The sequence below is a fragment of the Ostrea edulis genome, chromosome 5 (genome assembly GCF_947568905.1).
Source record: "Ostrea edulis chromosome 5, xbOstEdul1.1, whole genome shotgun sequence".
NCBI classification, from domain to species: domain Eukaryota; kingdom Metazoa; phylum Mollusca; class Bivalvia; order Ostreida; family Ostreidae; genus Ostrea; species Ostrea edulis.
Genome location: NC_079168.1, coordinates 53,237,273 through 53,262,550, shown reverse-complemented (window position 1 = coordinate 53,262,550; position 25,278 = coordinate 53,237,273). Strand labels below are relative to the sequence as shown.

The window sequence follows — 25,278 nt, the reverse complement described above, 5'->3', positions numbered from 1 at the left end:
TCTAGATCATATTGATATTAAAAGCATCCCCATCTTGTGTGGATTCAAGATTGGCAAAATCAATGCCCCATGGGGCTAGGTTGGGGTCATAATAAGGGGTCAAAATTTGTCATGAGATTAAAGGGGATATACATCTTCCTATAGAGAACAGCAGGGGCAAGGTGACTAAGGTGATTATTGTAGCCCATAGGCCTCTTGTTTATCCCATGCAAAAATATCAAGAATTCCACATAAATATAAAAATAAATACATTGAAAGTCTGAAGTCAGACAAAACAAAGTCAGATTCTATCAATCTGACTAACATGGCCTTGCTGTTTTGAAGAAGATTTTTAAAGACCCCCATCCCCCATATTCATGTATCATGTAAAATCTGATCCTTGGTTTTAGTCCTGAATGTCCATGAAGAAAAATTGAATTTAGACAACTTGGACATGTCTGCATATTGACATGATATAATGTGGCCCTGCTACTCATGAACATTTTCTTTTCCAAATTTTATATACAGTGAAACTTCTCCAAACCGGCCCCTCAGAAAACCGGTTCTCCCTGAATATCGGCCGATTTTCAAAGTCCCGGCAGAAACCTTAACATTTCATTACAAAGAAAGTCTCACAAAACCGGCCACCCCTGAAAACCGGACATCGGCCACTTTTTAAAGTACAATTGTTAACAAACATGTGTAATTTACCCTTATAATACCGGCCACTATTTGAAGACTAGAAAATTTTGGCCAGATGGATGATTAAGATCGGCCAGGTGTGAAAAATGACTGACCTACTGGCCAGGTGGGAAATTATCTACCGGAGGTGTGAAAAACACAATTGGCCTCTATAAGTTCTATAGTTTACCTATTGTCCAGGGTGTTAATTGGTGCTTGGCTAATCCAAGGGACCCTTTCAAATTTCTGTACGAAATGTTATAAACAGATACGCACATATTGAATGAATACAATCAATCCGCCATATTGTTGCACCATGGATATAAGCGGCAGTTAATAAACAACAAACCATGACTGTTAATGATAATTTTCAATAGATAAATGATTTTTTGGGGGTTTCCATAGACTTAAAATTCCTAAGAAACATCAAAATTAAAATTATATATTTACTACTGTACTTTTCAAAAACGTCAAAACAAATTTGTTAACGATATAAGCAATGGACGTAAACAGAGTTTTTATAGGTAAGAGGAATTCCAATAATAGGCCATTAATAGACCTCTTGTGTTTTCTTTATGTATCCCGTTATAAATTTTTAGTTAAAATTAGATGATTGCAGCAAGACTATTTCTCGTAATAATTACCTGTAGGTACGAGCGGACTAGTTTGATCTCCACCGATAATTGATCAGAGATCCCCATATCAAAGCGAGCAGTGCCTACTCTGTGTATTAATTGCAGCAATCAAATGGCTATGTGTTTGTTTTGTTTATGAAAACATAAGCCGAAATTCTACATAAATGCTGCTAGTCTACAGATTTCTATACATATATCAAATGCAGTTTTATTTAAACAGAATGTTTTCCATTATTTATGCATGTCAATGTAAAAATGTTTATTCATGTTTAAATAGTTTTAGTGCTATAAATTGAAAATAAACATGTTAGTAAATTATTTTGTTTTATTTCCAATAGTGAAATAATAGTCCTTGAACACCATATTATATGGTTTGTGTTATGTCAATGAAATATCTAAAAAAAAAAAAAAAAAAATTGAGCTGAAACGTCTCTAAATGATAAATTATCGGTATACCGGCCACCCCTCTAAACCGGCCGTTATTTTCGGTCCGACAGCTGGCCGGTTTAGAGAAGTTTCACTGTATTCTCATGTAAAACTTTGAATCCTAACATGCCTGCCCCAAAGGCCATGCTTTGAAGAAACTTCAACCTGTAGAAAATGAGGATGCTTAGAAAATACATGAGGGTCTGAACTGCAACACTTTATGCCATCATAGTACATGAAGTGCGATAGCATTAGTGCTTCATGAAAAGTATGCTGGTGAAAAGTGCTGCTGTTCATACCATCATGAATGCATTTTCAAAAACTAGATATCTATGGAATTTCAACATCACAAACTAAGAACACGACATATCACTTAAGGAATTTACCCATTAAAAAAATGAAATGTATTGTTTATATTTACATTTTACTTTCATTTCTGTTGGAATACAGGGTTTGACACTATAAAGGCATGTCCGGACGACCGAGTCTACTAAATGATAGGTCCGGTCAGGTAAAATGTTCATTTACTAGTCCGACTGGTCGTGTTTAAAAAATAAACAAATTTAAGAAACTTAACTTTAAATCATAAGATATTTTATTCTTCAAAAAAAAAATAACTGTAAAGAGTTTGCGAGCAATTTTGAACTGCATGATGACATAATCTCCATTTTTAGTTCTAATAAGTCGTGGTCGGAAGTAATGTTCTACGACATCTACACAGTGTTAATGTGTGTAAAGTTATGTTTTGGTTAAATAGAATTATTGAATTCATTTTCATTAAAAAAAAAAAACCCAGTTCATTTGAATTGAATATAAGAAAGCGTTTATCAAGTTAATGAATTACGTCGTAAACAGCAATTTTTCAGTGTTTACATATGTGCAGAAATGTCTATATTCAAATACGAATTCTTGTCCTCAAGGAAAGCAAAAGATGTCCCAAGAAAGAGAAAAAAGGAAAACGTTGGGAAGTAACAAAGCAGGGCTTATGAAATCGAAATTTTAAAAAAAAAATATTGGTCATTTTATTCTAAATGGATTAAAGAATTTCCATTAAAATATAATTTTATTCTAAATGGATTAAAGAAACTGAAAATATGTTTGAAAGTAAAAGCATCAAATTGAATGACGAGACTAGAGATTTTTTTGCGACAATTAAATGCATTTTAGTTCAAACTTAACGTTAGTCATTTAAATTAAGTATTTAGATATGGAGAATTTATCGGATTTTTTCTGGAAAGTTGGTCAAGGCTAGTGGATGTAAGGTCAGGTCTAGCAAAAATCATTTGAAGTAGCCTGATTGGTCTAGGGCTCAAAAGAGTTAATGTCAAACCCTGGAATATTTTCAGCCATTGAAATAGTTGCACTGTATTTATCAAGATTCATATGCACATCATTCACATTCATGAGGAAATGGCTATCATTTCATTTGGTAAAGATATCAAAGGCAAAAACATTGGAAATGTAAATATAAACTAAAATTCACATTCCAACATGATAATCAATTAAAAACTTTAAAATCTTATGGGTATTATATGCTGAATAATCACTACATTGACATCACAATGCCACACAATAAAATAACATTGATATTGCAGTGCTAATACAACAAATTACATTGAAGAATACAGCTGCCACATTCTTTTCATACTGTTACACCTTGCTGACTGAAAAATGTGGAGAGTTCTAGGAAATGGATATCATAATGAAACTTTAAAAAAAAAATCAAAATTCAAATTGAATGTAAACATATAAAAATATCTAGAAATCTATAGTGCAGATAAAATGCAATCGTTTGAAGACAGATTTTCACTACAAGTTATTCAATACGTCAGCAAAGTTTGTGTAGTATCAGTCAAAAAATATATACAAACATTAGTCTTTCAAGACTGACTTGTTCACAGGTAAGTACCTGTTCACTTTCTTTCCCTAAAAAGCACCTGTTCCTGAAGTCAGGCAGTGGGATTTGTCAGTCACTGATTTCAAAGCCAATTACAGTGTTCAACAGTAACCCACTGTTTCCATATCCTCATAATACAAACAAACAAGACACTTATTCCTTAAATAAAGACGACTAATTTAGACTGTATGATCCTTGAATTCTGAGGCAGCTACAAGATCTTGAGAAGAGGCAATTTTCAGGACGAACTTTTTAACATGAGCAAAATTTATGATATGAGTGTGCAGTCCATTCTGCAGGTACTTGTTAACAGAAAACCAAGATACTTACTTCTTTTTAGCTTCAGGTAAAGCTGAAGGATCATCAGAAGCCAGGAAAACCCTGCGCTCTACGCCTGGCATTCGCAGCTCCAGTTTACTGAAGAAATCCTCCACATATGTCATGTATTCAGCCACTGAGTGGAATGAGGCCTCGGCTGCTAGCTTGTCAGTACGACGAATGTGTACTCTATCATGAAACAAACACAGAAACTGACAAAGCCTTACAATCAGTACAAATTTCAAACTAATTTAACTTCCAAAAAAGAATTGCATTGAAAACAACTGACAATGTTGACTTTCAAATAAATATGTAAAATATCTAGAAACAAATTCAAATTCATTCACAATACTTGAAATAATTGTAGGAGTTTATCTGGTCCTTTCTAAGGACCCCATATTAAGGTGATTTCCTGCATTTTTATTACCCAACAATAGGGCCCACAAAGCCCAGTTTCTGTTTTGCCCGCTCTAACTCCTGCTTCAACTGAGGCTGAGGTCTTGTGAGATATTTGACAAACTGTCCTATCCACCAGACTGTGGGATCACCGTGCAGACGAATTAGGCGATCCTCCAGATCCTTAGGAAATGACAAGGGGAGGTAATCTGGTCGGGGGTGGAGACTATCAATGATTGGCATCTCAACTACCTGGACGTGCTCTAGACTACTAGGTTCTGTTAAAAGAATCATTCAACTTTACAATACATAGTTAAAAAAAGGTTCAAAGCACATCAGAAGTACTAGTCCAGTCAATATAAGAAGCATTTCATAAGTACAGTCAACACCAAAAGCATGTCATAGGTACAGTCAACATCAAAAGCATGTCATAAGTACAGTCAACATCAAAAGCATGTCATTAGTACAGTCAACACCAAAAGCATGTCATTAGTACAGTCAACATCAAAAGCATGTCATAAGTACAGTCAACACCAAAATCATGTCATAAGTACAGTCAACATCAAAAGCATGTCATAAGTACAGTCAACATCAAAAGCATGTCATAAGTAAAGGATATACCTACATCAAATGCATGTCATAAGTACAGTCAACACCAAATGCATGTCATAAGTACAGTCAACACCAAAAGCATGTCATAAGTACAGTCAACATCAAAAGCATGTCATAAGTAAAGGATATACCTACATCAAATGCATGTCATAAGTACAGTCAACACCAAATGCATGTCATAAGTACAGTCAACACCAAAAGCATGTCATAAGTACAGTCAACATCAAAAGCGTGTCATAAGTAAAGGATATACCTACATCAAATGCATGTCATAAGTACAGTCAACACCAAATGCATGTCATAAGTACAGTCAACACCAAAAGCATGTCATAAGTACAGTCAACATCAAAAGCGTGTCATAAGTAAAGGATATACCTACATCAAATGCATGTCATAAGTACAGTCAACACCAAATGCATGTCATAAGTACAGTCAACACCAAAAGCATGTCATAAGTACAGTCAACACCAAAAGCATGTCATAAGTACACTCAACACCAAAAGTATGTCATAAGTACAGTCAACACCAAAAGTATGTCATTAGTACAGTCAACACCAAAAGTATGTCATTAGTACAGTCAACACCAAAATCATGTCATTAGTACAGTCAACACCAAAATCATGTCATAAGTACAGTCAACACCAAAAGCATGTCATAAGTACAGTCAACACCAAAAGCATGTCATAAGTACACTCAACACCAAAAGTATGTCATAAGTACAGTCAACACCAAAAGTATGTCATTAGTACAGTCAACACCAAAAGTATGTCATTAGTACAGTCAACACCAAAATCATGTCATTAGTACAGTCAACACCAAAATCATGTCATAAGTACAGTCAACACCAAAATCATGTCATAAGTACAGTCAACACCAAAAGCATGTCATAAGTAAAGTCAACATCAAAAGCGTGTCATAAGTAAAGGATATACCTACATCAAATGCATGTCATAAGTACAGTCAACACCAAATGCATGTCATAAATACAGTCAACATCAAAAGCATATCATAAGTACAGTCAACATCAAAAGCATGACATTAGTACAGTCAACACCAAAAGTATGTCATAAGTACAGTCAACACCAAAAGTATGTCATAAGTACAGTCAACACCAAAAGTATGTCATAAGTACACTCAACACCAAAAGCATGACATTAGTACAGTCAACACCAAAAGTATATCATAAGTACAGTCAACATCAAAAGCATATCATAAGTACACTCAACACCAAAAGCATGTCATAAGTAAAGTCAACATCAAAAGCATGACATTAGTACAGTCAACACCAAAAGTATATCATTAGTACAGTCAACACCAAAAGTATGTCATAAGTACACTCAACACCAAAAGCATGACATTAGTACAGTCAACACCAAAAGTATATCATTAGTACAGTCAACACCAAAAGTATGTCATAAGTACAGTCAACACCAAAAGTATGTCATAAGTACAGTCAACACCAAATGCATGTCATAAATACAGTCAACATCAAAAGCATGTCATTAGTACAGTCAACACCAAAAGCATGTCATTAGTACACTCAACACCAAAAGTATATCATTAGTACAGTCAACACCAAAAGTATGTCATAAGTACAGTCAACATCAAAAGTATATCATTAGTACAGTCAACACCAAAAGTATGTCATTAGTACAGTCAACACCAAAAGTATGTCATAAGTACAGTCAACACCAAAAGTATGTCATTAGTACAGTCAACACCAAAAGCATGTCATAGGTACAGTCAACACCAAAAGTATGTCATTAGTACAGTCAACACCAAAAGTATGTCATTAGTACAGTCAACACCAAAAGTATGTCATAAGTAGTCAACATCAAAAGCATGTCATTAGTACAGTCAACACCAAAAGCATGACATTAGTAGAGTCAACATCAAAAGCATGTCATAAGTACAGTCAACACCAAAAGTATGTCATTAGTACAGTCAACACCAAAAGCATGTCATAGGTACAGTCAACACCAAAAGTATGTCATTAGTACAGTCAACACCAAAAGTATGTCATAAGTACAGTCAACACCAAAAGCATGTCATAAGTACAGTCAACATCAAAAGCATGTCATTAGTACAGTCAACACCAAAAGCATGTCATAAGTACAGTCAACATCAAAAGCATGTCATAAGTACAGTCAACAGTCAAAAGTATGTCATTAGTACAGTCAACACCAAAAGTATGTCATAAGTAGTCAACATCAAAAGCATGTCATTAGTACAGTCAACACCAAAAGCATGACATTAGTACAGTCAACATCAAAAGCATGTCATAAGTACAGTCAACACCAAAAGTATGTCATTAGTACAGTCAACACCAAAAGTATGTCATTAGTACAGTCAACACCAAAATCATGTCATTAGTACAGTCAACACCAAAATCATGTCATAAGTACAGTCAACACCAAAATCATGTCATAAGTACAGTCAACACCAAAAGCATGTCATAAGTAAAGTCAACATCAAAAGCGTGTCATAAGTAAAGGATATACCTACATCAAATGCATGTCATAAGTACAGTCAACACCAAATGCATGTCATAAATACAGTCAACATCAAAAGCATATCATAAGTACAGTCAACATCAAAAGCATGACATTAGTACAGTCAACACCAAAAGTATGTCATAAGTACAGTCAACACCAAAAGTATGTCATAAGTACAGTCAACACCAAAAGTATGTCATAAGTACACTCAACACCAAAAGCATGACATTAGTACAGTCAACACCAAAAGTATATCATAAGTACAGTCAACATCAAAAGCATATCATAAGTACACTCAACACCAAAAGCATGTCATAAGTAAAGTCAACATCAAAAGCATGACATTAGTACAGTCAACACCAAAAGTATATCATTAGTACAGTCAACACCAAAAGTATGTCATAAGTACACTCAACACCAAAAGCATGACATTAGTACAGTCAACACCAAAAGTATATCATTAGTACAGTCAACACCAAAAGTATGTCATAAGTACAGTCAACACCAAAAGTATGTCATAAGTACAGTCAACACCAAATGCATGTCATAAATACAGTCAACATCAAAAGCATGTCATTAGTACAGTCAACACCAAAAGCATGTCATTAGTACACTCAACACCAAAAGTATATCATTAGTACAGTCAACACCAAAAGTATGTCATAAGTACACTCAACACCAAAAGCATGACATTAGTACAGTCAACACCAAAAGTATGTCATTAGTACAGTCAACACCAAAAGTATGTCATTAGTACAGTCAACACCAAAAGTATGTCATAAGTACAGTCAACACCAAAATCATGTCATAAGTACAGTCAACACCAAAATCATGTCATAAGTACAGTCAACACCAAAAGCATGTCATAAGTAAAGTCAACATCAAAAGCGTGTCATAAGTAAAGGATATACCTACATCAAATGCATGTCATAAGTACAGTCAACACCAAATGCATGTCATAAATACAGTCAACATCAAAAGCATATCATAAGTACAGTCAACATCAAAAGCATGACATTAGTACAGTCAACACCAAAAGTATGTCATAAGTACAGTCAACACCAAAAGTATGTCATAAGTACAGTCAACACCAAAAGTATGTCATAAGTACACTCAACACCAAAAGCATGACATTAGTACAGTCAACACCAAAAGTATATCATAAGTACAGTCAACATCAAAAGCATATCATAAGTACACTCAACACCAAAAGCATGTCATAAGTAAAGTCAACATCAAAAGCATGACATTAGTACAGTCAACACCAAAAGTATATCATTAGTACAGTCAACACCAAAAGTATGTCATAAGTACACTCAACACCAAAAGCATGACATTAGTACAGTCAACACCAAAAGTATATCATTAGTACAGTCAACACCAAAAGTATGTCATAAGTACAGTCAACACCAAAAGTATGTCATAAGTACAGTCAACACCAAATGCATGTCATAAATACAGTCAACATCAAAAGCATGTCATTAGTACAGTCAACACCAAAAGCATGTCATTAGTACACTCAACACCAAAAGTATATCATTAGTACAGTCAACACCAAAAGTATGTCATAAGTACAGTCAACATCAAAAGTATATCATTAGTACAGTCAACACCAAAAGTATGTCATTAGTACAGTCAACACCAAAAGTATGTCATAAGTACAGTCAACATCAAAAGTATGTCATAAGTACACTCAACACCAAAAGCATGACATTAGTACAGTCAACACCAAAAGTATGTCATTAGTACAGTCAACACCAAAAGTATGTCATTAGTACAGTCAACACCAAAAGTATGTCATAAGTACAGTCAACACCAAAAGTATGTCATTAGTACAGTCAACACCAAAAGCATGTCATAGGTACAGTCAACACCAAAAGTATGTCATTAGTACAGTCAACACCAAAAGTATGTCATTAGTACAGTCAACACCAAAAGTATGTCATAAGTAGTCAACATCAAAAGCATGTCATTAGTACAGTCAACATCAAAAGCATGTCATAAGTACAGTCAACACCAAAAGTATGTCATTAGTACAGTCAACACCAAAAGCATGTCATAGGTACAGTCAACACCAAAAGTATGTCATTAGTACAGTCAACACCAAAAGTATGTCATAAGTACAGTCAACACCAAAAGCATGTCATAAGTACAGTCAACATCAAAAGCATGTCATTAGTACAGTCAACACCAAAAGCATGTCATAAGTACAGTCAACATCAAAAGCATGTCATAAGTACAGTCAACAGTCATAAGGGACAAAAACATTGCAACTGTTTATCATAGTATGCAAAATTCAATCCTGGCTTCCCAGCACACCACAATGAGGATACCTCAAGTAGTCTTTACACTTACAGATTATATTTACATTTCTATTTAATGGATGTAACCCACCTTTCCAGTGTTCTGAGCTGGAGCCATCTTTCTTGGTACAGGTGTTGCTGAGTGGTTGGAATACAGATTCCCAGCCAGCCGCTGCATACCGCCACCCCTGAGACTCCAGGATCAAAGTCCGTCCAGTGGCATAACCCACCATCATACAGTACACCACATGGTGAAGCTGGCAGCCATAACCACATCCTTTACTGAGATTACACACTATCTTTTTAGCTTTACTGCAGTCCTCAGGATTCTGCCAAAAAAAGTTTTTATACCAATACTGAATAAAATGAAATACCATTTCAATGGACCTCTATTAGGTCTAGCAGTTTTTCCATAATGATATTCTTCAGCAAATGAAGACAAACAATAAGCATTTTTAAACTATTGTTTATTGAAATGAGAAGCTGGGCAACAATGTCATTCATGCACACACTTCCAAATCTTCATGAGCAGTTAAGTAAGCGAAAAGTGATCAAAAATGAAACAATTTATACCTGAAGGTAGTGGAACCTCCTCTGAACAAGAAACAATTTATACCTGAAGGTAGTGAAACCTCCTCTGCATGAGAAACAAATTATACCTGAAAGTAGTGGAACCTCCTCTGAACAAGAAACAATTTATACCTGAAGGTAATGGAACCTCCTCTGAGTGAGAAACAATTATACCTGAAAGTAGTGGAACCTCCTCTGAATGAGAAATAATTTTACCTGAAGGTAGTGGAACCTCCTCTGAGTGAGAAACATTCAGGGATTTTTTAAGGGTCTGTAGGGGGCCGAAATTAGGCCCCATTCCCAATGCTAAAAAGCAGGTATTTTTCCCAATTTTTGCTTTGAAATTCCCAAACAATGAAAACCAATCGAAGCAAGGTAGCCTTATTGTTTATATATCTTCTTCACATGCCCACAAATTACAATTTTTGCTTCAAAATTGTTAAGTAAATAAGTAAACCTAATTTTTTGGACCTCTGTTTATTCGAATGAGGTAAGCTTTGACCAAATTCAAAGTCAAAAAGAGTCCAATTATACCTTAATACACTCTGGTTTGGTTTTCTCCTTACTTTTTTGTATGAAATATTTTTCCCAATTTTAAGTAAGTGTTGCTATTTTTCCCAATTGGAAAGGCCCAGGTCCTTGAAATTAAGACCTTTTAACAACCCTGAATTTATACCTGAAGGTAGTGGAACCTCCTCTGAGTGAGAAACAATTATACCTGAAGGTAGTGGAACCTCCTCTGAACAAGATCTTGAAGTTTCTGGGATTCCTTCTTCCTCCACTTTTCCATTCCATTAACTGACTCCAGTTCCAAAAAATTAGAAGCTAGAGTTCTGAAAACAAAATACAATTTTTTCCCAGTAAACACCAGTCTTTTCAGATCTAATATCTTTAATTTTAATCCCATCTTTTCAATTTCTTTGCCTGTGAAAATGAATGTAATAAAATATTGATTCCATTGAAAGAATCATAATTTGAAATTTCAAGAACTCGGCTGCACAAAAGTTTTATATAAAGTGTATCATAGTCAAACTCAGCAAGATTCCAGTACCCCGAGATCAGGACTATTTGACACCAATACATAAGCAAGTGCTAAATAAAGCTATTTTTGAATTTTGATTGTCATACTGAAGTCAAGAACACAGCAGTCAAGTAAAGATACTGATAATTTACACTATTCTAAGCTTTTAGTATACCGTATAGCGGGTTTTTTCCGCGGAGTAATAATTTTGGCTTATTTTAGCGGTTAAATAGCTTTCTGCCAAAATTTCACTTGCCAAATATGCACCCAATTGCAACTTCAGTATTTGAAAGAGAGACAAATCTTCCCTGTCCGCCAAATTTTATTCCGCTAAAATTATTAGCATACCTTTCGATCAGCAAACCGTCAAATTTTAGACCCGCAGAATTAACCCGCTATACAGTATTTATTATTGATGTGAGCAGAGGGAAAGGTCATTCTAATTCATCGGAAACTCCTCCTATTGACCTTTTCATTGTTTAAAATCAAGGAGGGAATTACCGCAATCATCACATGACCTGGAATTCGTTTTGTGGACTAAAGCATGGGTTTACCAGATATTAGTCATTTTGTGATGATTTTATATAAATCTTAGCTGTGCAATTCAGTACCGGTAGCCTCCCAGTCGTAAATACTGGGAAATCAGGCCAGTGAGACAAAGACCTCATCAGTAGGTCAAGATGGCTGTCTGAAGGCAAAACAATCAAAACATTTGGAATCAGAGGCCAGCAAGTAGAAGCTGTTCGGAGTAAAGTAAAAAAAAAAATTGCTAAAACGCATCAAAGATGCGTACGGCCGAGTTGCAGTTTGGAATGTGTTCATTGGAATGACCCGAATTTGTGAATGTGAAGGTGAACACTGTTTTAGTAAAAATGAATAGTAAGTTACACAGAACATTTAAAAGAAGGGAAAATACTTACTTTAAAGTAAAATAATGAGTTATAACAAACCTCTGTGGACAATATATATGATTGTATTAATTGCATAGTTTACAAAGGATCTGTATATTGAATTGTGGATGTGTTTATGCATAAAATGAAATACAAGTTAATGTTATAATTTATTTACATTATATCTTCATCCATATAACATTATGGTCAGACCAGTATGTTTCGATTACACCTGTTTCAAAGTTCTGAACATCTGTGTAAATATGGTCAAGGCATGAGTGATCGATAAAATTATGCACGCTTGCATTCACAAAGTAAAAATGTGCACGTATTTAATATAGTTTATAAGTATAAAGCTTTGAATGGCCGCAATAGGTATTTAGTGAGATAATGACCTTGACCTTTGGATTTCAAAAGCAACATGAATCTTGAATGTCATCAGGATTTGAAGCCTGATAAACATGCACCAGCAAGTACATGTATAAAAGTTGGAGGCAAGCTCAAATCTACAGTATATAGTGAAAAAGAGACCTTGACCTTTGACCTTTTGATCTCAAAATAAATAGGAACCTTCCTCTTTTGGATGTGATCAAAATATGCAAGTCTGACAAAGACACACAGAGTAGTATGAAAGTTAGAGACTGGACAAGCTCAAATCTATGGCATTTAGTGACAAAGAGACCTTGACCTTTGTCCTTTTGACCTCAAAATAAATAGAAACCTTCCTTTTTTAGATGTGATCATGATATGCAAGTTTCAGAAAGATGCCCCTAGTAGTATGAAAGTTAGAGACCGGACAAGCTCAAATCTATGGCATTTAGTGACAAAGTGACCTTGACCTTTGACCTCAAAATAAAAAGGAACCTTCCTCTTTTGGATGTGATCATGTTATGTAAGTCTCACAAAGATGCACCAAAAAGTATGAAAGTTAGAGACCGGGAAAGCTAATTGTGGACGCCACCCCCCCCCCCCCCCCCCCCCACCCCCCCTCCACCTGGACACCCATCCTTCACCAATTTAAAAGCCCGAGATTTGCTATGCAACTTGGCTAAAAAGCAGTTGTGGTAGTAAATAGGTCTGGAGGTACTTTATACAAGTTCTGATGTTCCAAAATTACGACCATGGAGCTACAGAAGTGGAGTTATGCATTTCTAATGATCTACATTAATTATAAAGTGAAAAATTAGTCCAGGTAAAATAATTATTATCAAATTTAACTGATAGTTATCATACCATTAACTTTTACATTATCAACTAAATTTTGTGCAAATGGGTCCTAAATAAACATAATCACGGTTTTCGATAGCTTAAATTTAACTTTTTGTCCTCTTGTGTGGCACTTTGTTGAAATGCAAAATTTGGACATGGGATATTTTAAAATTATCCATAACTTTTCACCAGATGTCTGGCAGATTTAGTGAATTTTAGAAATAGAACCACAATTCATGCAAAAGTTTGAACTTCATCTTATGAGAAAATGTCTTTTAGATATGAAACACTAGTCTTACGAGACTCTTTACCTGAAAATTCTGTATCTCAAACAAAGTGATTATATTTTACGAGTCTGATCTACTCCTGGAATGAAGGGCACTGGTTGTTCAGCCTCTACCATTAGGTATCAACATAAACAGATACAACTTATTTACAGTTGATGTATGAATTGCCTTTGTGCAACACCAAATGAATTTCATTTCTTTCTTTGTAGTTTTTAGCACTCACATGTCAGCATATATAACTCCCTTTATTAAAAGATTATCATGTTAGAAAATAAAAGCTTATATTGTATTGGTTTGTCAGACTTTCTATAAATTTTATTTTATCCTGATTATAACAGGGCTTTCTTCCCAGCATACATTTCCTTCTGAAAAGTATTTTCTTTTTGAAAACAAATAATTTTGATTTTATGGTTCAAAAGTCAATTTACAGTGTGTTAATAAAATTTTGTAAATACATCATTGAACTAGAGATTGTTTTTAAGAAAAACAAATGTCTCCCCAGCTCCCCAAATTGGAAGTGCTCCAAATGAAACCTCCTCCCCTTAATGTACTGCATGGTATGGAGGAGAAAGCATGAGTAGGAACATAGACATTATGAAATTTGATAAGCCACATAGGAGAAGTGTTCACAAACTATTTTACGCCTTCCACCCCTCAGATCCACTATAACTTTTAGGAATACAATTGGATCCTCCTGTCCCTATAATATGCACATCTGCAAATGTCATTGAAGTATTGTAAAAGTTTTAGGTCTATCTGATAAGCCATATAGGAGAAGCGTTCACAAGCTATTTTAACATCCTCTACACCTCTTAGATCCACTATAACTTTTAGGAAAATAATTGGATCCTTCTGTCCTAACAATATGCACATCTACAAATGGCAATGAAGCATTGTACAAAGTTTCAAGTCTACAAGATAAACTATATAGGAGGAAAAGTGTTCACAAGCTATTTTACATCCTCCACCCCTCTTAGATCCACTATAACTTTTAGGAAAATAATTGGATCCTCCTGTCTCGACAATATGCACATCTAAAAATGGCAATGAAGCATTGTACAAAGTTTCAAATTTATCAGATAAGCTATATATGAGGAGAAGTGTTCACAAGCTAATTTACATCCTCCAACCCTCTTAGATCCACTATAACTTTTAGGATAATAATTGGATCCTCCCGTCCCAACAATATGCACATCTACAAATGGCAATGAAGCATTGTACAAAGTTTCAAGTCTATCTGATAAGCCACATAAGAGGAGAAGCGTTCACAAGATTTTGTGACAAACAGATGGATGAACGGACAGAAAGTACAAAAACAATATGTCTCCCCCTGGAAGAGGGGAGACATAATTGAAGCATTTTGCAGCATAGATCTTGTGTACCTTTGGTATCCATGGGAGGTCTCAATCATTTTGTCAATATGGCTGACAAGGTTTGGACTGCCCTCTGCCTCATTCTTCAGTGTAAGCAGCTGATGCCTCATGTAGTACCAGAATTCTGTCGCAGTATTCTCCACTCTACGTCTGGCTACTTCATGCTCCTTTGTCGGTTCACCTAATCAACAGTACAAACATTAACGCCAGATTTCTAAATATCTTATCCCAAAATGGTTTTTCATTGCATACTCCAATTTCACAAGAAATGATGCCTTTATTCATTACTGTAGCATATCAGCTCTTTTTATAAAAAAAAATTCCCATCATCTTTAGGAGTATGGCTCTACAGTTCATTTTTTACAACCAAAAGACTGAAGTCCCAGCAATGTAAACTATTGCTACTTTATTTGATTTGCTTTACTGTAAACTAGCTATAACATTTCTTGTACTTATTCCATACTCATACAAAAGATAAAAAAAAAAATATGTAGAACCATCTTCAAATCTCAATATATTCATAATTGTCATTTTATGTTCATTACGAAAATTGTTAATAATTTCATGGTGGTACCACACATCAAAAATCACAACCCTCTGTCTACACTAGTAGTTATCCACACACCTGGCACTGAGACACCAGTCTCCCGGGGTTTCTCCAACTGCCCAATTTTCTCCTGGTTCTGTAACTGCTCAGACATCTTGTCCAGTTTTGCTTGGAGTTCTCTGACCTTCTTGCTGTCAGATGCAACCCTCCCTGATGGTAGTTTGCTACCCTTGGACAATTCCCTGTGAAGTAGACAATATTCTATTGAATTGCACAAAATTTCAAAGGATGGTGTCAAGATAAATTCCAATGAATACTTTATGCCAAAAAAATATTCTGTTTAGGGTTACCAGCTGACCATGCTAGATGACCAAGAATCAATAATATTTCATTGGATTTTTTTTTTTGGACTTCAACTATCAAATGCATAATTTTCACAGGTACATTCTGAATCCTTGAAGCACTTTACTCATTGTCACAGGCAAGTTTATATACACATCTGACCTACATTGAAAGCTGGGCACCATTTTCTATTTTCATTTGCCTTTGGCTGACCACATTGAGGTCTGTAATGAATAACTGTCTATGGAAAGGATGGTACCAAATGAATAGTGCTGCAAATTTATTCTAAAGAATCATGGTCAGCAAGACTTGTAATGATCATTTAATAAAGATGTATAGATCGTGATTGCTGGGAATACACCAAATATACCTCGCCTGATTCAAACCAAGTCCCATTATTTGGCTCTTAACACATTTAGACAAAGAAAAATGAAGTGCACCTCCACAGCACATAATACCCCTGTCAGATGTTTATTTATCATAATAAACAGATAAGTGTGCAGGAGACAAAATCATTGTCAACCTTGGTGCAACAATCGACTTGTCAATATATCTCTTGAATTGTTCAAATAACTACAGAAATGATATTTAAAAACATATGGTATTTCATTTCATTACATGTATTCAGATAATTTCTTTCACATGGTATGAATTACTGGACAATTTGGGGTTGTACAAAGAAATGCCCCATACATAAAAGATTGAAAAATATGCACAGCCTTCTTACATTATACTTATCAATTAATCTTTAATTTGACAGAGGCAATTTGGCCCATATAAAAATTATCTTTGCATGTCCAACTGAACTTCTTGAAACACTACCACTTAGATCATCACTATCATGGGACAAATGAAATCTTGAACTGCACAGATGCAATTTTGGCTCTTATCAAAATGACCTAAGCATGTCCATTGGAACTCTTGAAACACTGTGGCTTAGATCATTACTCCCATGGGGCAAATGGAATTTTACTCTGTGCTTGTTAAGTCTATACAGTTTTGTAATACACTATTGCATATGTCATAATTGTTGGAAACAAAACAGTTATTCATATTACATGTACTTGTTATATAGCTATATTTTATGTGAATCACAGCGTTAATTTTGTGGATCCGAATTCCGGTGCCCACACAAATACGATCGAATCCATTTCTTGAAGTAATCACATTTGCAGGGATTACCTCCCTTAAAATGATTGGTAACTTTTTTTTTAAAGTTTTAATGACCTGATTTTAAACTGTAACTTAAAAATTTCTCTACAGATGCACTAAATGATGATGTTTGTTGATTCTAGGAGTGACCCAATTCTACAGGTTATGACATATATGGCCTATCATCTTTATTAAAGGTCACATTGACCTTGATGTAAGGTGCAACACACATTCTAACCTAGATGTATAAAGGGATGGAGCTTGATGATTTTAGGTCAAAGAATTGTCAAGCTATGAATTGGACAGGTTTTGGTCATATTTGGCCATATCATCTTAATCAAAGATGATAATCAAAGGTAAATCCAGAGAGTTTTATGGACATGCCTGCTTTATTTTCCCTTAAATTTTGTAGAAATGTTGAATACATGTAAACCAGTGCATTTACTATATTCATATCAATTTTTTTAATTTTGTGAGTTTTGGTTATTTTAAAATTTATTTTCAAATGATTTTTTCTGTACATTATGTCATTAACTTCCATATGTTTTCAACATAGAGGGATAAGAGGATTGATAAGATATTGTCTATGACATAATGACGTGTTCTGATCCTAGCCAAAGGTCATTTGAACAATGTCAAGATCATTTGGTTAGACATAAGTAATTTATGCTTAGTTTGTATATTTGGAACAAAAAATTTTGAGACAGTCACATTGGATGCAGATGTTAGGGTGTCCGGGTAGCGCAGAGGTAGCGCTCTCACTGCTGCGACCCGAGTTCGATCCCCGTGATCGGCAGTGGTTGTATGTGAGAGGGTATGGCGGTCGCCCGCTCGGACACGTGGGTTTCCTCCGGGTACTCCGGTTTCCTCCCACATAAATGACCCCCTAGCGCAAACATCCATGCATCAAAAGGACCCCATTGGAAATAAGCTTTCGAGCTTTCATGGGTTATCCTTGGTATTTATGTATGTATGTTTGTATGTATGTATATACCAAATAAACATTTATTTATTTTATTTATTTACATGAACATGCTAATGGATATGTGTCCTGATTGTTTCCCAAGGTCACTGAGTCAATGTCAAAGTCACTTTAAGAAAAAGTATCTTTACAGCAGAGTAAAGTAAGATGCTCATATTTGACACAAAAGGTTCTCATAACATAATATAAAGTCATGACCTCAGACCAAGGTCATTTGGGTAAGGTCATTTGGGAAAATCAAATATACGATATGCGTGAATTGCACGAGAAGAAAAGTTATAGAAAGTTTCTTTGACAAAAATAAGTTGACTATGTCCTATGGTTATGTACTGATCCTATCCAAGGTCATTCAAATAACAAGAAAAGATTATCTGAACAATTTCAAGGTCAAAGTATGCAATTTCTGTTGAAGCTTCATATTCTCATTGTTGAATTATTAGATGCTCATTCATAATGCTAATAAATTTCATGAATATCACCCGAGGCCAATTGTCTAGGGTCAAGGTCCAAGGATTTGTTTTTACAGGTTGCTTTATAATGTATACCTTTGTACAAATTCATGCAAATAATTAAATTGGTCATGATTTCATTCTTAGTTACTACACAAATTTATGTATAATAAATTGTGCTAAGTTTTTTGCACTACCACCAATTCTTTTCAACTAACTACATTTAGCTTTTGTTATCAGTATTTATTCATTCATTTACTCATCTGTCTATTCATCTATCTATCTACATATATTAAATCAACTGCACTTAAATCAGATATACATGTTCAATTCTTAAACTTTCTTAATTTTTTTGTCTGCAGCAGAATGCATCAATATCTTACTGCTGGATTTTCTTTAATGCTAATCTTAGTAAAATCTCTGCCATCTCTTTATATATCAATGTATCATAATAACAAACATGTATCTATTGACCTTTTCATCAACAGCATATGAATTTAATCAGATCGATATTACTGCAGGCCTGCACTTTTTAAAATCTAATAAAAAAAAGGACACATTAGGTATTTCCATACGTTTATAATGTCTACTGTGCATGTCCTAGGTGATGAAATATATTGAGTGCTATTTCAATTCGCTCCAACAAAATGCGACATTATTCTAGCAAATGACTAGAGGAACACAGCAACATATTGTATCAAACATGTATCACCATGTTTTACCCTCTGTTTTTAACCTATTTGTGCTGTATTTTGCTTTTGTGTGCAGTCTTCTTTTGTTGCATGCCTGTGATACATAATATTTATATGTATTTGTTGTTCTGTTTAATTTTTGTGTATTGTTCTGTTAGAATACAAGCTCCTCAGAGCTGATGTTGTGCTGTTTGTGTATGTTTGATACTAAATAAAGCCTCTGTATCTGTACCATATCACATGCATACAAGCCTTGAGCTATATTCATTAATTAATTTTATCAGGAAAAGGTACAAAGCATGTTTTCAGGGGATGTTTTATAGTTCATAAGTATATTTAGATGCCATGTGTCACAGGTAAGAAGATAGATCTACACCATGATGAGACCATATCTAGCATTACAGTGCTGAAGATCAGCAACTGTCCAATCAGTCAAGTAAAGGCCCATATGGACCAAAATGCTCTCTGAATACTCTCGTTCTTATTCATAATCGTTTTCACATTGCACCAAGTTTTTTGGATTATTATCGTTCTAATCAAACACAAGAGGCCCATGTGCCATACTGCTAACCTGAGGCACTCTGCTCATACAGTGCTGCGACATATGCAGAAAGTTTGGAACAATAATACATGGATATAAGTGGCCCATCAACATGCAAAGATCTGCAGTTGGACAACTATATACACTGGGACCTCATTAAAATAAATACTTTGCTTCTAAGGAAAATTGTCCAGATAAAGCATCCGGATAACTGAATCACAAATCTTCATATAAGCAATTAATACCCTATTTCATTGATTTGTAATTTAAAATCAACTCATTATATCATTTACTATGTTAAACAATTTATGTAAATCACCATGTTATCATTTCAAATGCAGATCAACTGAAAGACTAATGGATGGAGGAAAAATCTGGGTCAAATAAAGTTAAAATTACAAAATGTTTAAAACCAGACTGAAGGGGCCTTATGCATCGGATACTGAACAAATGTAAAGAAGCTATAATGAACACCAAACAGACAACAACACACACAAACTTTGGCTACAAATCTCCTTGGAGACTTTGACTTGGTTGAGCTTTAAAAACAGTGTTCACATGTACTTTAGTGCACCAAAATTCTAAAATTTACTTTTATTGATCTTAAACTTTGCATATACATCAAAATAACATAAAATAAATACACACCTGATTTCACTTGCCAATTTCTGGAATTCTCCATTCTGGGCTTTCAGCTTGTCTAGTTCTCTAAGAGTTTGTTTGAGCTCTCTCTCTAATGCAACATTGCCATCAGAGGGTTGAAATACTGTGTTGGACATGTAGATCATAATAAGCAGCCATAATGCCAAGAGAGCAACTATCACCTTCCAAGACTTCATCATCTATCCAAAGTTTGTGTCTGCATTACCTAGGAAATGTACTACAATATGTACTTATACAATTTAAATAGTAACTATGGTAACAGAAAAATACACTTTATATCATTGTTGGACAAATTTCATCTTTATCAAGGCTCGTGAGAATGTAATATTATATACACCAAAATGCATTTGTTAGAATTCCACATCTGTCATAAACATTTATTAGATATACACTCCAATATAAGGTGTTTCTAATCAAAAGAATACTAACTCTGAGAGTTAAGAATTACATATGATAAGGATCTAATTTGGCCCCTAAATATAATCCAAAGTTCCGGGACAATTTTAAGCTGACATGAATTAATAAATATGTACACCTTTCTCATCTTATCCGCCATATTTCTCTCAGGTAGCCTAATTTACTCTACCCGTATATACCCCAAATGTGATTGTCACACCTGAGTGATTTTTCTAGGTGGACTTGACCTGTGCACATCTCCGATAGTAATATATAGGGAATGAGAAAAAAATAAAATCGCATTTTTGCTCAAAATTACAAAATATTTATTGTATACCAATGCAACATTTTGAAAATTTAGATAATTTAGACAAAAATGCAAAAAAAGCTTTTCTTGCATACTTGCAAGTGCATGCAAGTATTTGCAGTCTCTTATGAAATAAATGCGGAGAAATCATTTGCCAATTACATACTGATAGAATGGAATAAGCAAAGAGCATAAAATATATTATTTATATCAATTCTTGCACAATACAAGTGCATGCCATATGCATAATATGTAATGCACATGACATATTCGCTGCCCAAAAAAACCGTATCAAATACGGATGACTATTCAACAGGTATCGGAGATGTGCACTTACCGAAAATATTAGATTCTCTTTATTATGATAAATCCGCGAAACAAAATGATAAACTCCATTTGTATCTCGTTCGACCTTTACAATACGTCACCCCAACCCCCTGTATACGTGCCTGAAACAACATATCAATTCGTGTTGAAAGAAAGGTGCATATCCATATTTCATTACATTCCAAAGGAGCTCGAATATATGTATTCCCCTATTAATTATTTTGTATGCAAGATTCGTTCCCGAATTTAGAATCATGCTTTCAGTCAGAGCAGAAATGAATTCATTTTGAAGCACATCTAGTTTGAATGCAAATGTGGGGTTCCTTCTTTTAATTTCATCAGACTCATTAGAACCCCCTCCCCCAAACTATGCAACTTTGTTTTTATTGATATCTAAATCAGTATATGAATCCGGATATAAATTATATAATGTGTTTTCGTGATCATATAGATATTGATACTAATAATGAAAAAAGAAAAGGTTTATACTTTTGCCTTTTGCAAATCCTACTTATGCATTATAATATATTGACATTATATCATATTAAATAAAACCTCAACACGAATTTTACTGATTTATGAATACTAACATCTTATTGCATACATTTGAATTTGAAATTTCGACGTAGAGTGGTATGTCTATTTTCAGTATATATCCACTGCGCCAGATCTACGAAATGAAAATATTTATGAATAAATTACACTTAGGTAAGCCTGAAATTAATCATTATGGCATGTTACAGAAACATTAAAACACACATATGCTATAGTCCTGCAATGCATGTATGCGATTTTTCTGAATACATGTATTTATGTATTCGTGAATGAAGTTTCCTACGCTCGAAAATATCTTGGTCTTTATGCATTTTGTTTTGTGATTTTGGTTTACCATTCCTTAGCACCTCATAATATCTTCATTTTCTTAATTGGTGGTGGTGTGTGTCTTCTACTATTATATCACAACTTTCAAGCTGGGTTCAATTTGGGGGGGGGGGGGGTGTCACCGAAGATATCTTTTATTTGCATTACAAAAAAATGGATATCGTTATTAAAGGTGGGGGACAGACACTTTTGTCCCCTCCCCTTGATTCTATGTGCTTGATAACGACGCATAATATGATAAACTAAATTTTTACATATTGCATTAGTAAAATTTGCGTCGAGTTCAATGCAGAATGCAATAACGCAAAATGGCATAGATATATAAGATCTATTGAGCGCCAAATTAGCATAAAATGAAGTAATTGAAAATAACATTATTTTAAGTTTTAATTATTGCGTGCTTTGAATGAATCAAATAGATCTGTATTATCAATTAATGAGAGCAATATTGAGTTACTGTTCTCTTTTATTGAATTAACGATATCATGTAAAACCTATACGGTACTAATTTTGATGCATCAGATGCGCATTTCGACAAATAATGTCTCTTCAGTGATGCTCAACCGAAATGTTTGAAATCCGAAATAACAATGAAGTTTTAGAGCTGTTTTAGGGAAAAACTGTGTGCCAAAAAAGTGGAGTCAAATTCGTCTAAGGATAAGAGCTATGCGTGAGGGAGATAATCCTTAATTTGGAAATGAATTTCTAAATTTTGTAACAGCAATTAAATATACATCCGTATTTTCAAGCTAGTAACGAAGTACTTAGCTACTGGGCTGTAGAGACCCTCGGGGACTAACAGTCCACCAGCAGAGGGTCATAATGTCTTAATAAGAGCGCGATTATTACAAGATCATCGGTTGAATCCTCTCTCACTCTCTCATCCCATACACTCGTACAGTGTTGTATATGCAAATTATCTATGCATAAACAATTTATGTACCTAAATGATTTCCTGATTTATAAATCTGCAATACTCTGACCAGTAATCATACGGTATAAGGATTCATGCACAATACCGGGTAAATATTATACTCTGATACTTCCCCTGATTGAAGATAGCTGATCGGCATGGGCTAAGTGTGTCGCAGTCTGTACAATGGGTAATGGTATTTACTGGTGGAATACAAATGGAGTTTTATCGTTTTGTTTCATGGATTATGCAAATAAAGGGAGTTTTACTACTACTTAGAGTATTTTCGACAAGTCTACACGTACATCTGCGGTCCTTTACAGATATTACGAGTAGACCCAGGTAAATAGTCGTCCGCATTCGATGCTTTTTCATGCCGAGCATACATGACCATATCATGTTTATAAGTACAGTGGCATTTATGTATTTGCATTTTGCTTGAAGTAAGTGTGAATGGTATAGATTTTATACCCTTTTGCTTATTCCATTTTATCAATAGATAATAGATGAAATATTTCTGCGCGTTTTTGTATAGTTTTGACATAATTACTGCAAATGTACGCACATTCACGTAAAGAAAAGGCATTCTATATTTATTTATCCAAAGCTTTTATAATGATTTACTACTGTACGATATTTTTATTGTAATTTTGAGCACTGCGTGGTGTTCCAAAACGTGATTTCATTTCTTCTTGATGATCTATAAATTAGTATCCGAGATGTACGTGTTACATGTCGAAGCTACCCGCACTGGTAAATCAAAGACACTGATGTGAAGTGAAGCATAGCAAAACTCGTCCCCTTATATAAGATGCGAACCCTGATACATATAACAATAGAATATTCAACTAATATGGCGGATTAGCAAAGAAATATGGCGGACATATAGAATTATACTATATTTATTAATTCATGTCAGCTTTAAGGGACATGATTCTTTTATGCATCTTTATTTCTCATTACATACATGTATCACAAGCTTTCTTTGATTTTTGATCTTTGCATTTGGCTAGTTCGTTTGTATGTTATTTCACGTCCCATTCGAGAATTTTTCACTCAGGAAGAGACGTCACCAGGTAAATTGTAGTCAAATCACCTGAATTATGAAATTGCACAAGCAAAGAGTACTGAATCATATGAACCATTAATCACTTTTCCACCATATTCATGCTTATTCATTTAATCATCTCTCTGGTCATGTGATGTGAAATCTCCCATCAATTGAAACTAGATAAAGAACAAAATAGCAGTGCTATTAAAAATATAGGAAAGACCAAACATTTACACTAAATCCACCGAGACACTATCAGGAAGGTTTGATTCTGTGGTACAAATTGTGTATGTACAGCATATGATTGAAAAAGTTTTAGCATTTCAAATAAAGTGCACCCCTTAGGTACATGATACACCCGTCTACAACTACATGCAAATCTCTGTCTGTATGCTTGAAGTCGCAAGCCGTAATACTGTCCCTCCCAATTTCAAAATGAGGACACAGTGACCTATTTTTGGGTTATGACACATCTTCCCAACAATATGCATTAACTAACCAAGTCTGATGGTCTTAGGTCTGATATAATCTGGATGACTGTATAGCAATAAAATTCCAAAAGGAGTTCACAGTGACCTTGAAGTCATGACACATAGTTCCCCCAAGATGCATCTGATGACAAGGCTTGATAGTCCTAGGCCTCACAGTGTGAAAGATAATGATTTGAGTATGTATAGCCATATAATTCCAAAAGGAGGCCACCATAAACCATTTTTAATTCATGGCACCCCCCCCCCCCCCCCAACATGCATCAAATGACTAAGTTTATCTGTCTGTTGGCTTTTTGTCTCTGGGTCATATCTTTCACACTAGGCCTATCAAACCTGGTCATTTGATGCATCTTGGAAGGGGGAGGGGTTGCGGGTTGCCATGAATAAAAAATATAGAGATTGGGGTCATGGGGTCAGCACAAACTGGTGTACTACATGGCACTGGTGAGAA

At 34.7% G+C, this 25,278-nt stretch overlaps 1 protein-coding gene and 1 long non-coding RNA gene across 4 annotated transcripts in view; one reads left to right on the top strand and one right to left on the bottom strand.

Annotated features, from left to right (window-relative positions):
* The window catches only part of LOC125649700 (alpha-(1,6)-fucosyltransferase-like), a 33,662-nt gene that overhangs the window by 6,325 nt on the left and 2,059 nt on the right, over positions 1 to 25,278 (bottom strand). The window contains exons 2-9 of one of the 3 annotated variants that reach the window (XM_048877407.2): positions 24,253 to 24,381; positions 20,446 to 20,665; positions 15,718 to 15,881; positions 15,102 to 15,273; positions 11,031 to 11,145; positions 9,834 to 10,071; positions 4,364 to 4,610; positions 3,949 to 4,125 (exon numbers count right to left, since the gene is read on the bottom strand). In XM_048877407.2, the coding sequence (XP_048733364.1) occupies positions 3,949 to 4,125; positions 4,364 to 4,610; positions 9,834 to 10,071; positions 11,031 to 11,145; positions 15,102 to 15,273; positions 15,718 to 15,881; positions 20,446 to 20,639 (1,307 nt within the window). In that variant the 5' untranslated portion in view covers positions 20,640 to 20,665; positions 24,253 to 24,381. Of the gene's footprint in view, positions 1 to 3,948; positions 4,126 to 4,363; positions 4,611 to 9,833; positions 10,072 to 11,030; positions 11,146 to 15,101; positions 15,274 to 15,717; positions 15,882 to 20,445; positions 20,666 to 22,094; positions 22,156 to 24,252; positions 24,382 to 25,278 lie in introns of those variants that run through there. The other 2 variants (XM_048877409.2, XM_048877408.2) reach the window with 2 other exon arrangements.
* LOC130054573 (uncharacterized) lies at positions 902 to 4,268 on the top strand. The gene is made up of 2 exons (XR_008802879.1): positions 902 to 1,184; positions 3,959 to 4,268. It is a non-coding gene; the product is annotated as an uncharacterized LOC130054573 (long non-coding RNA).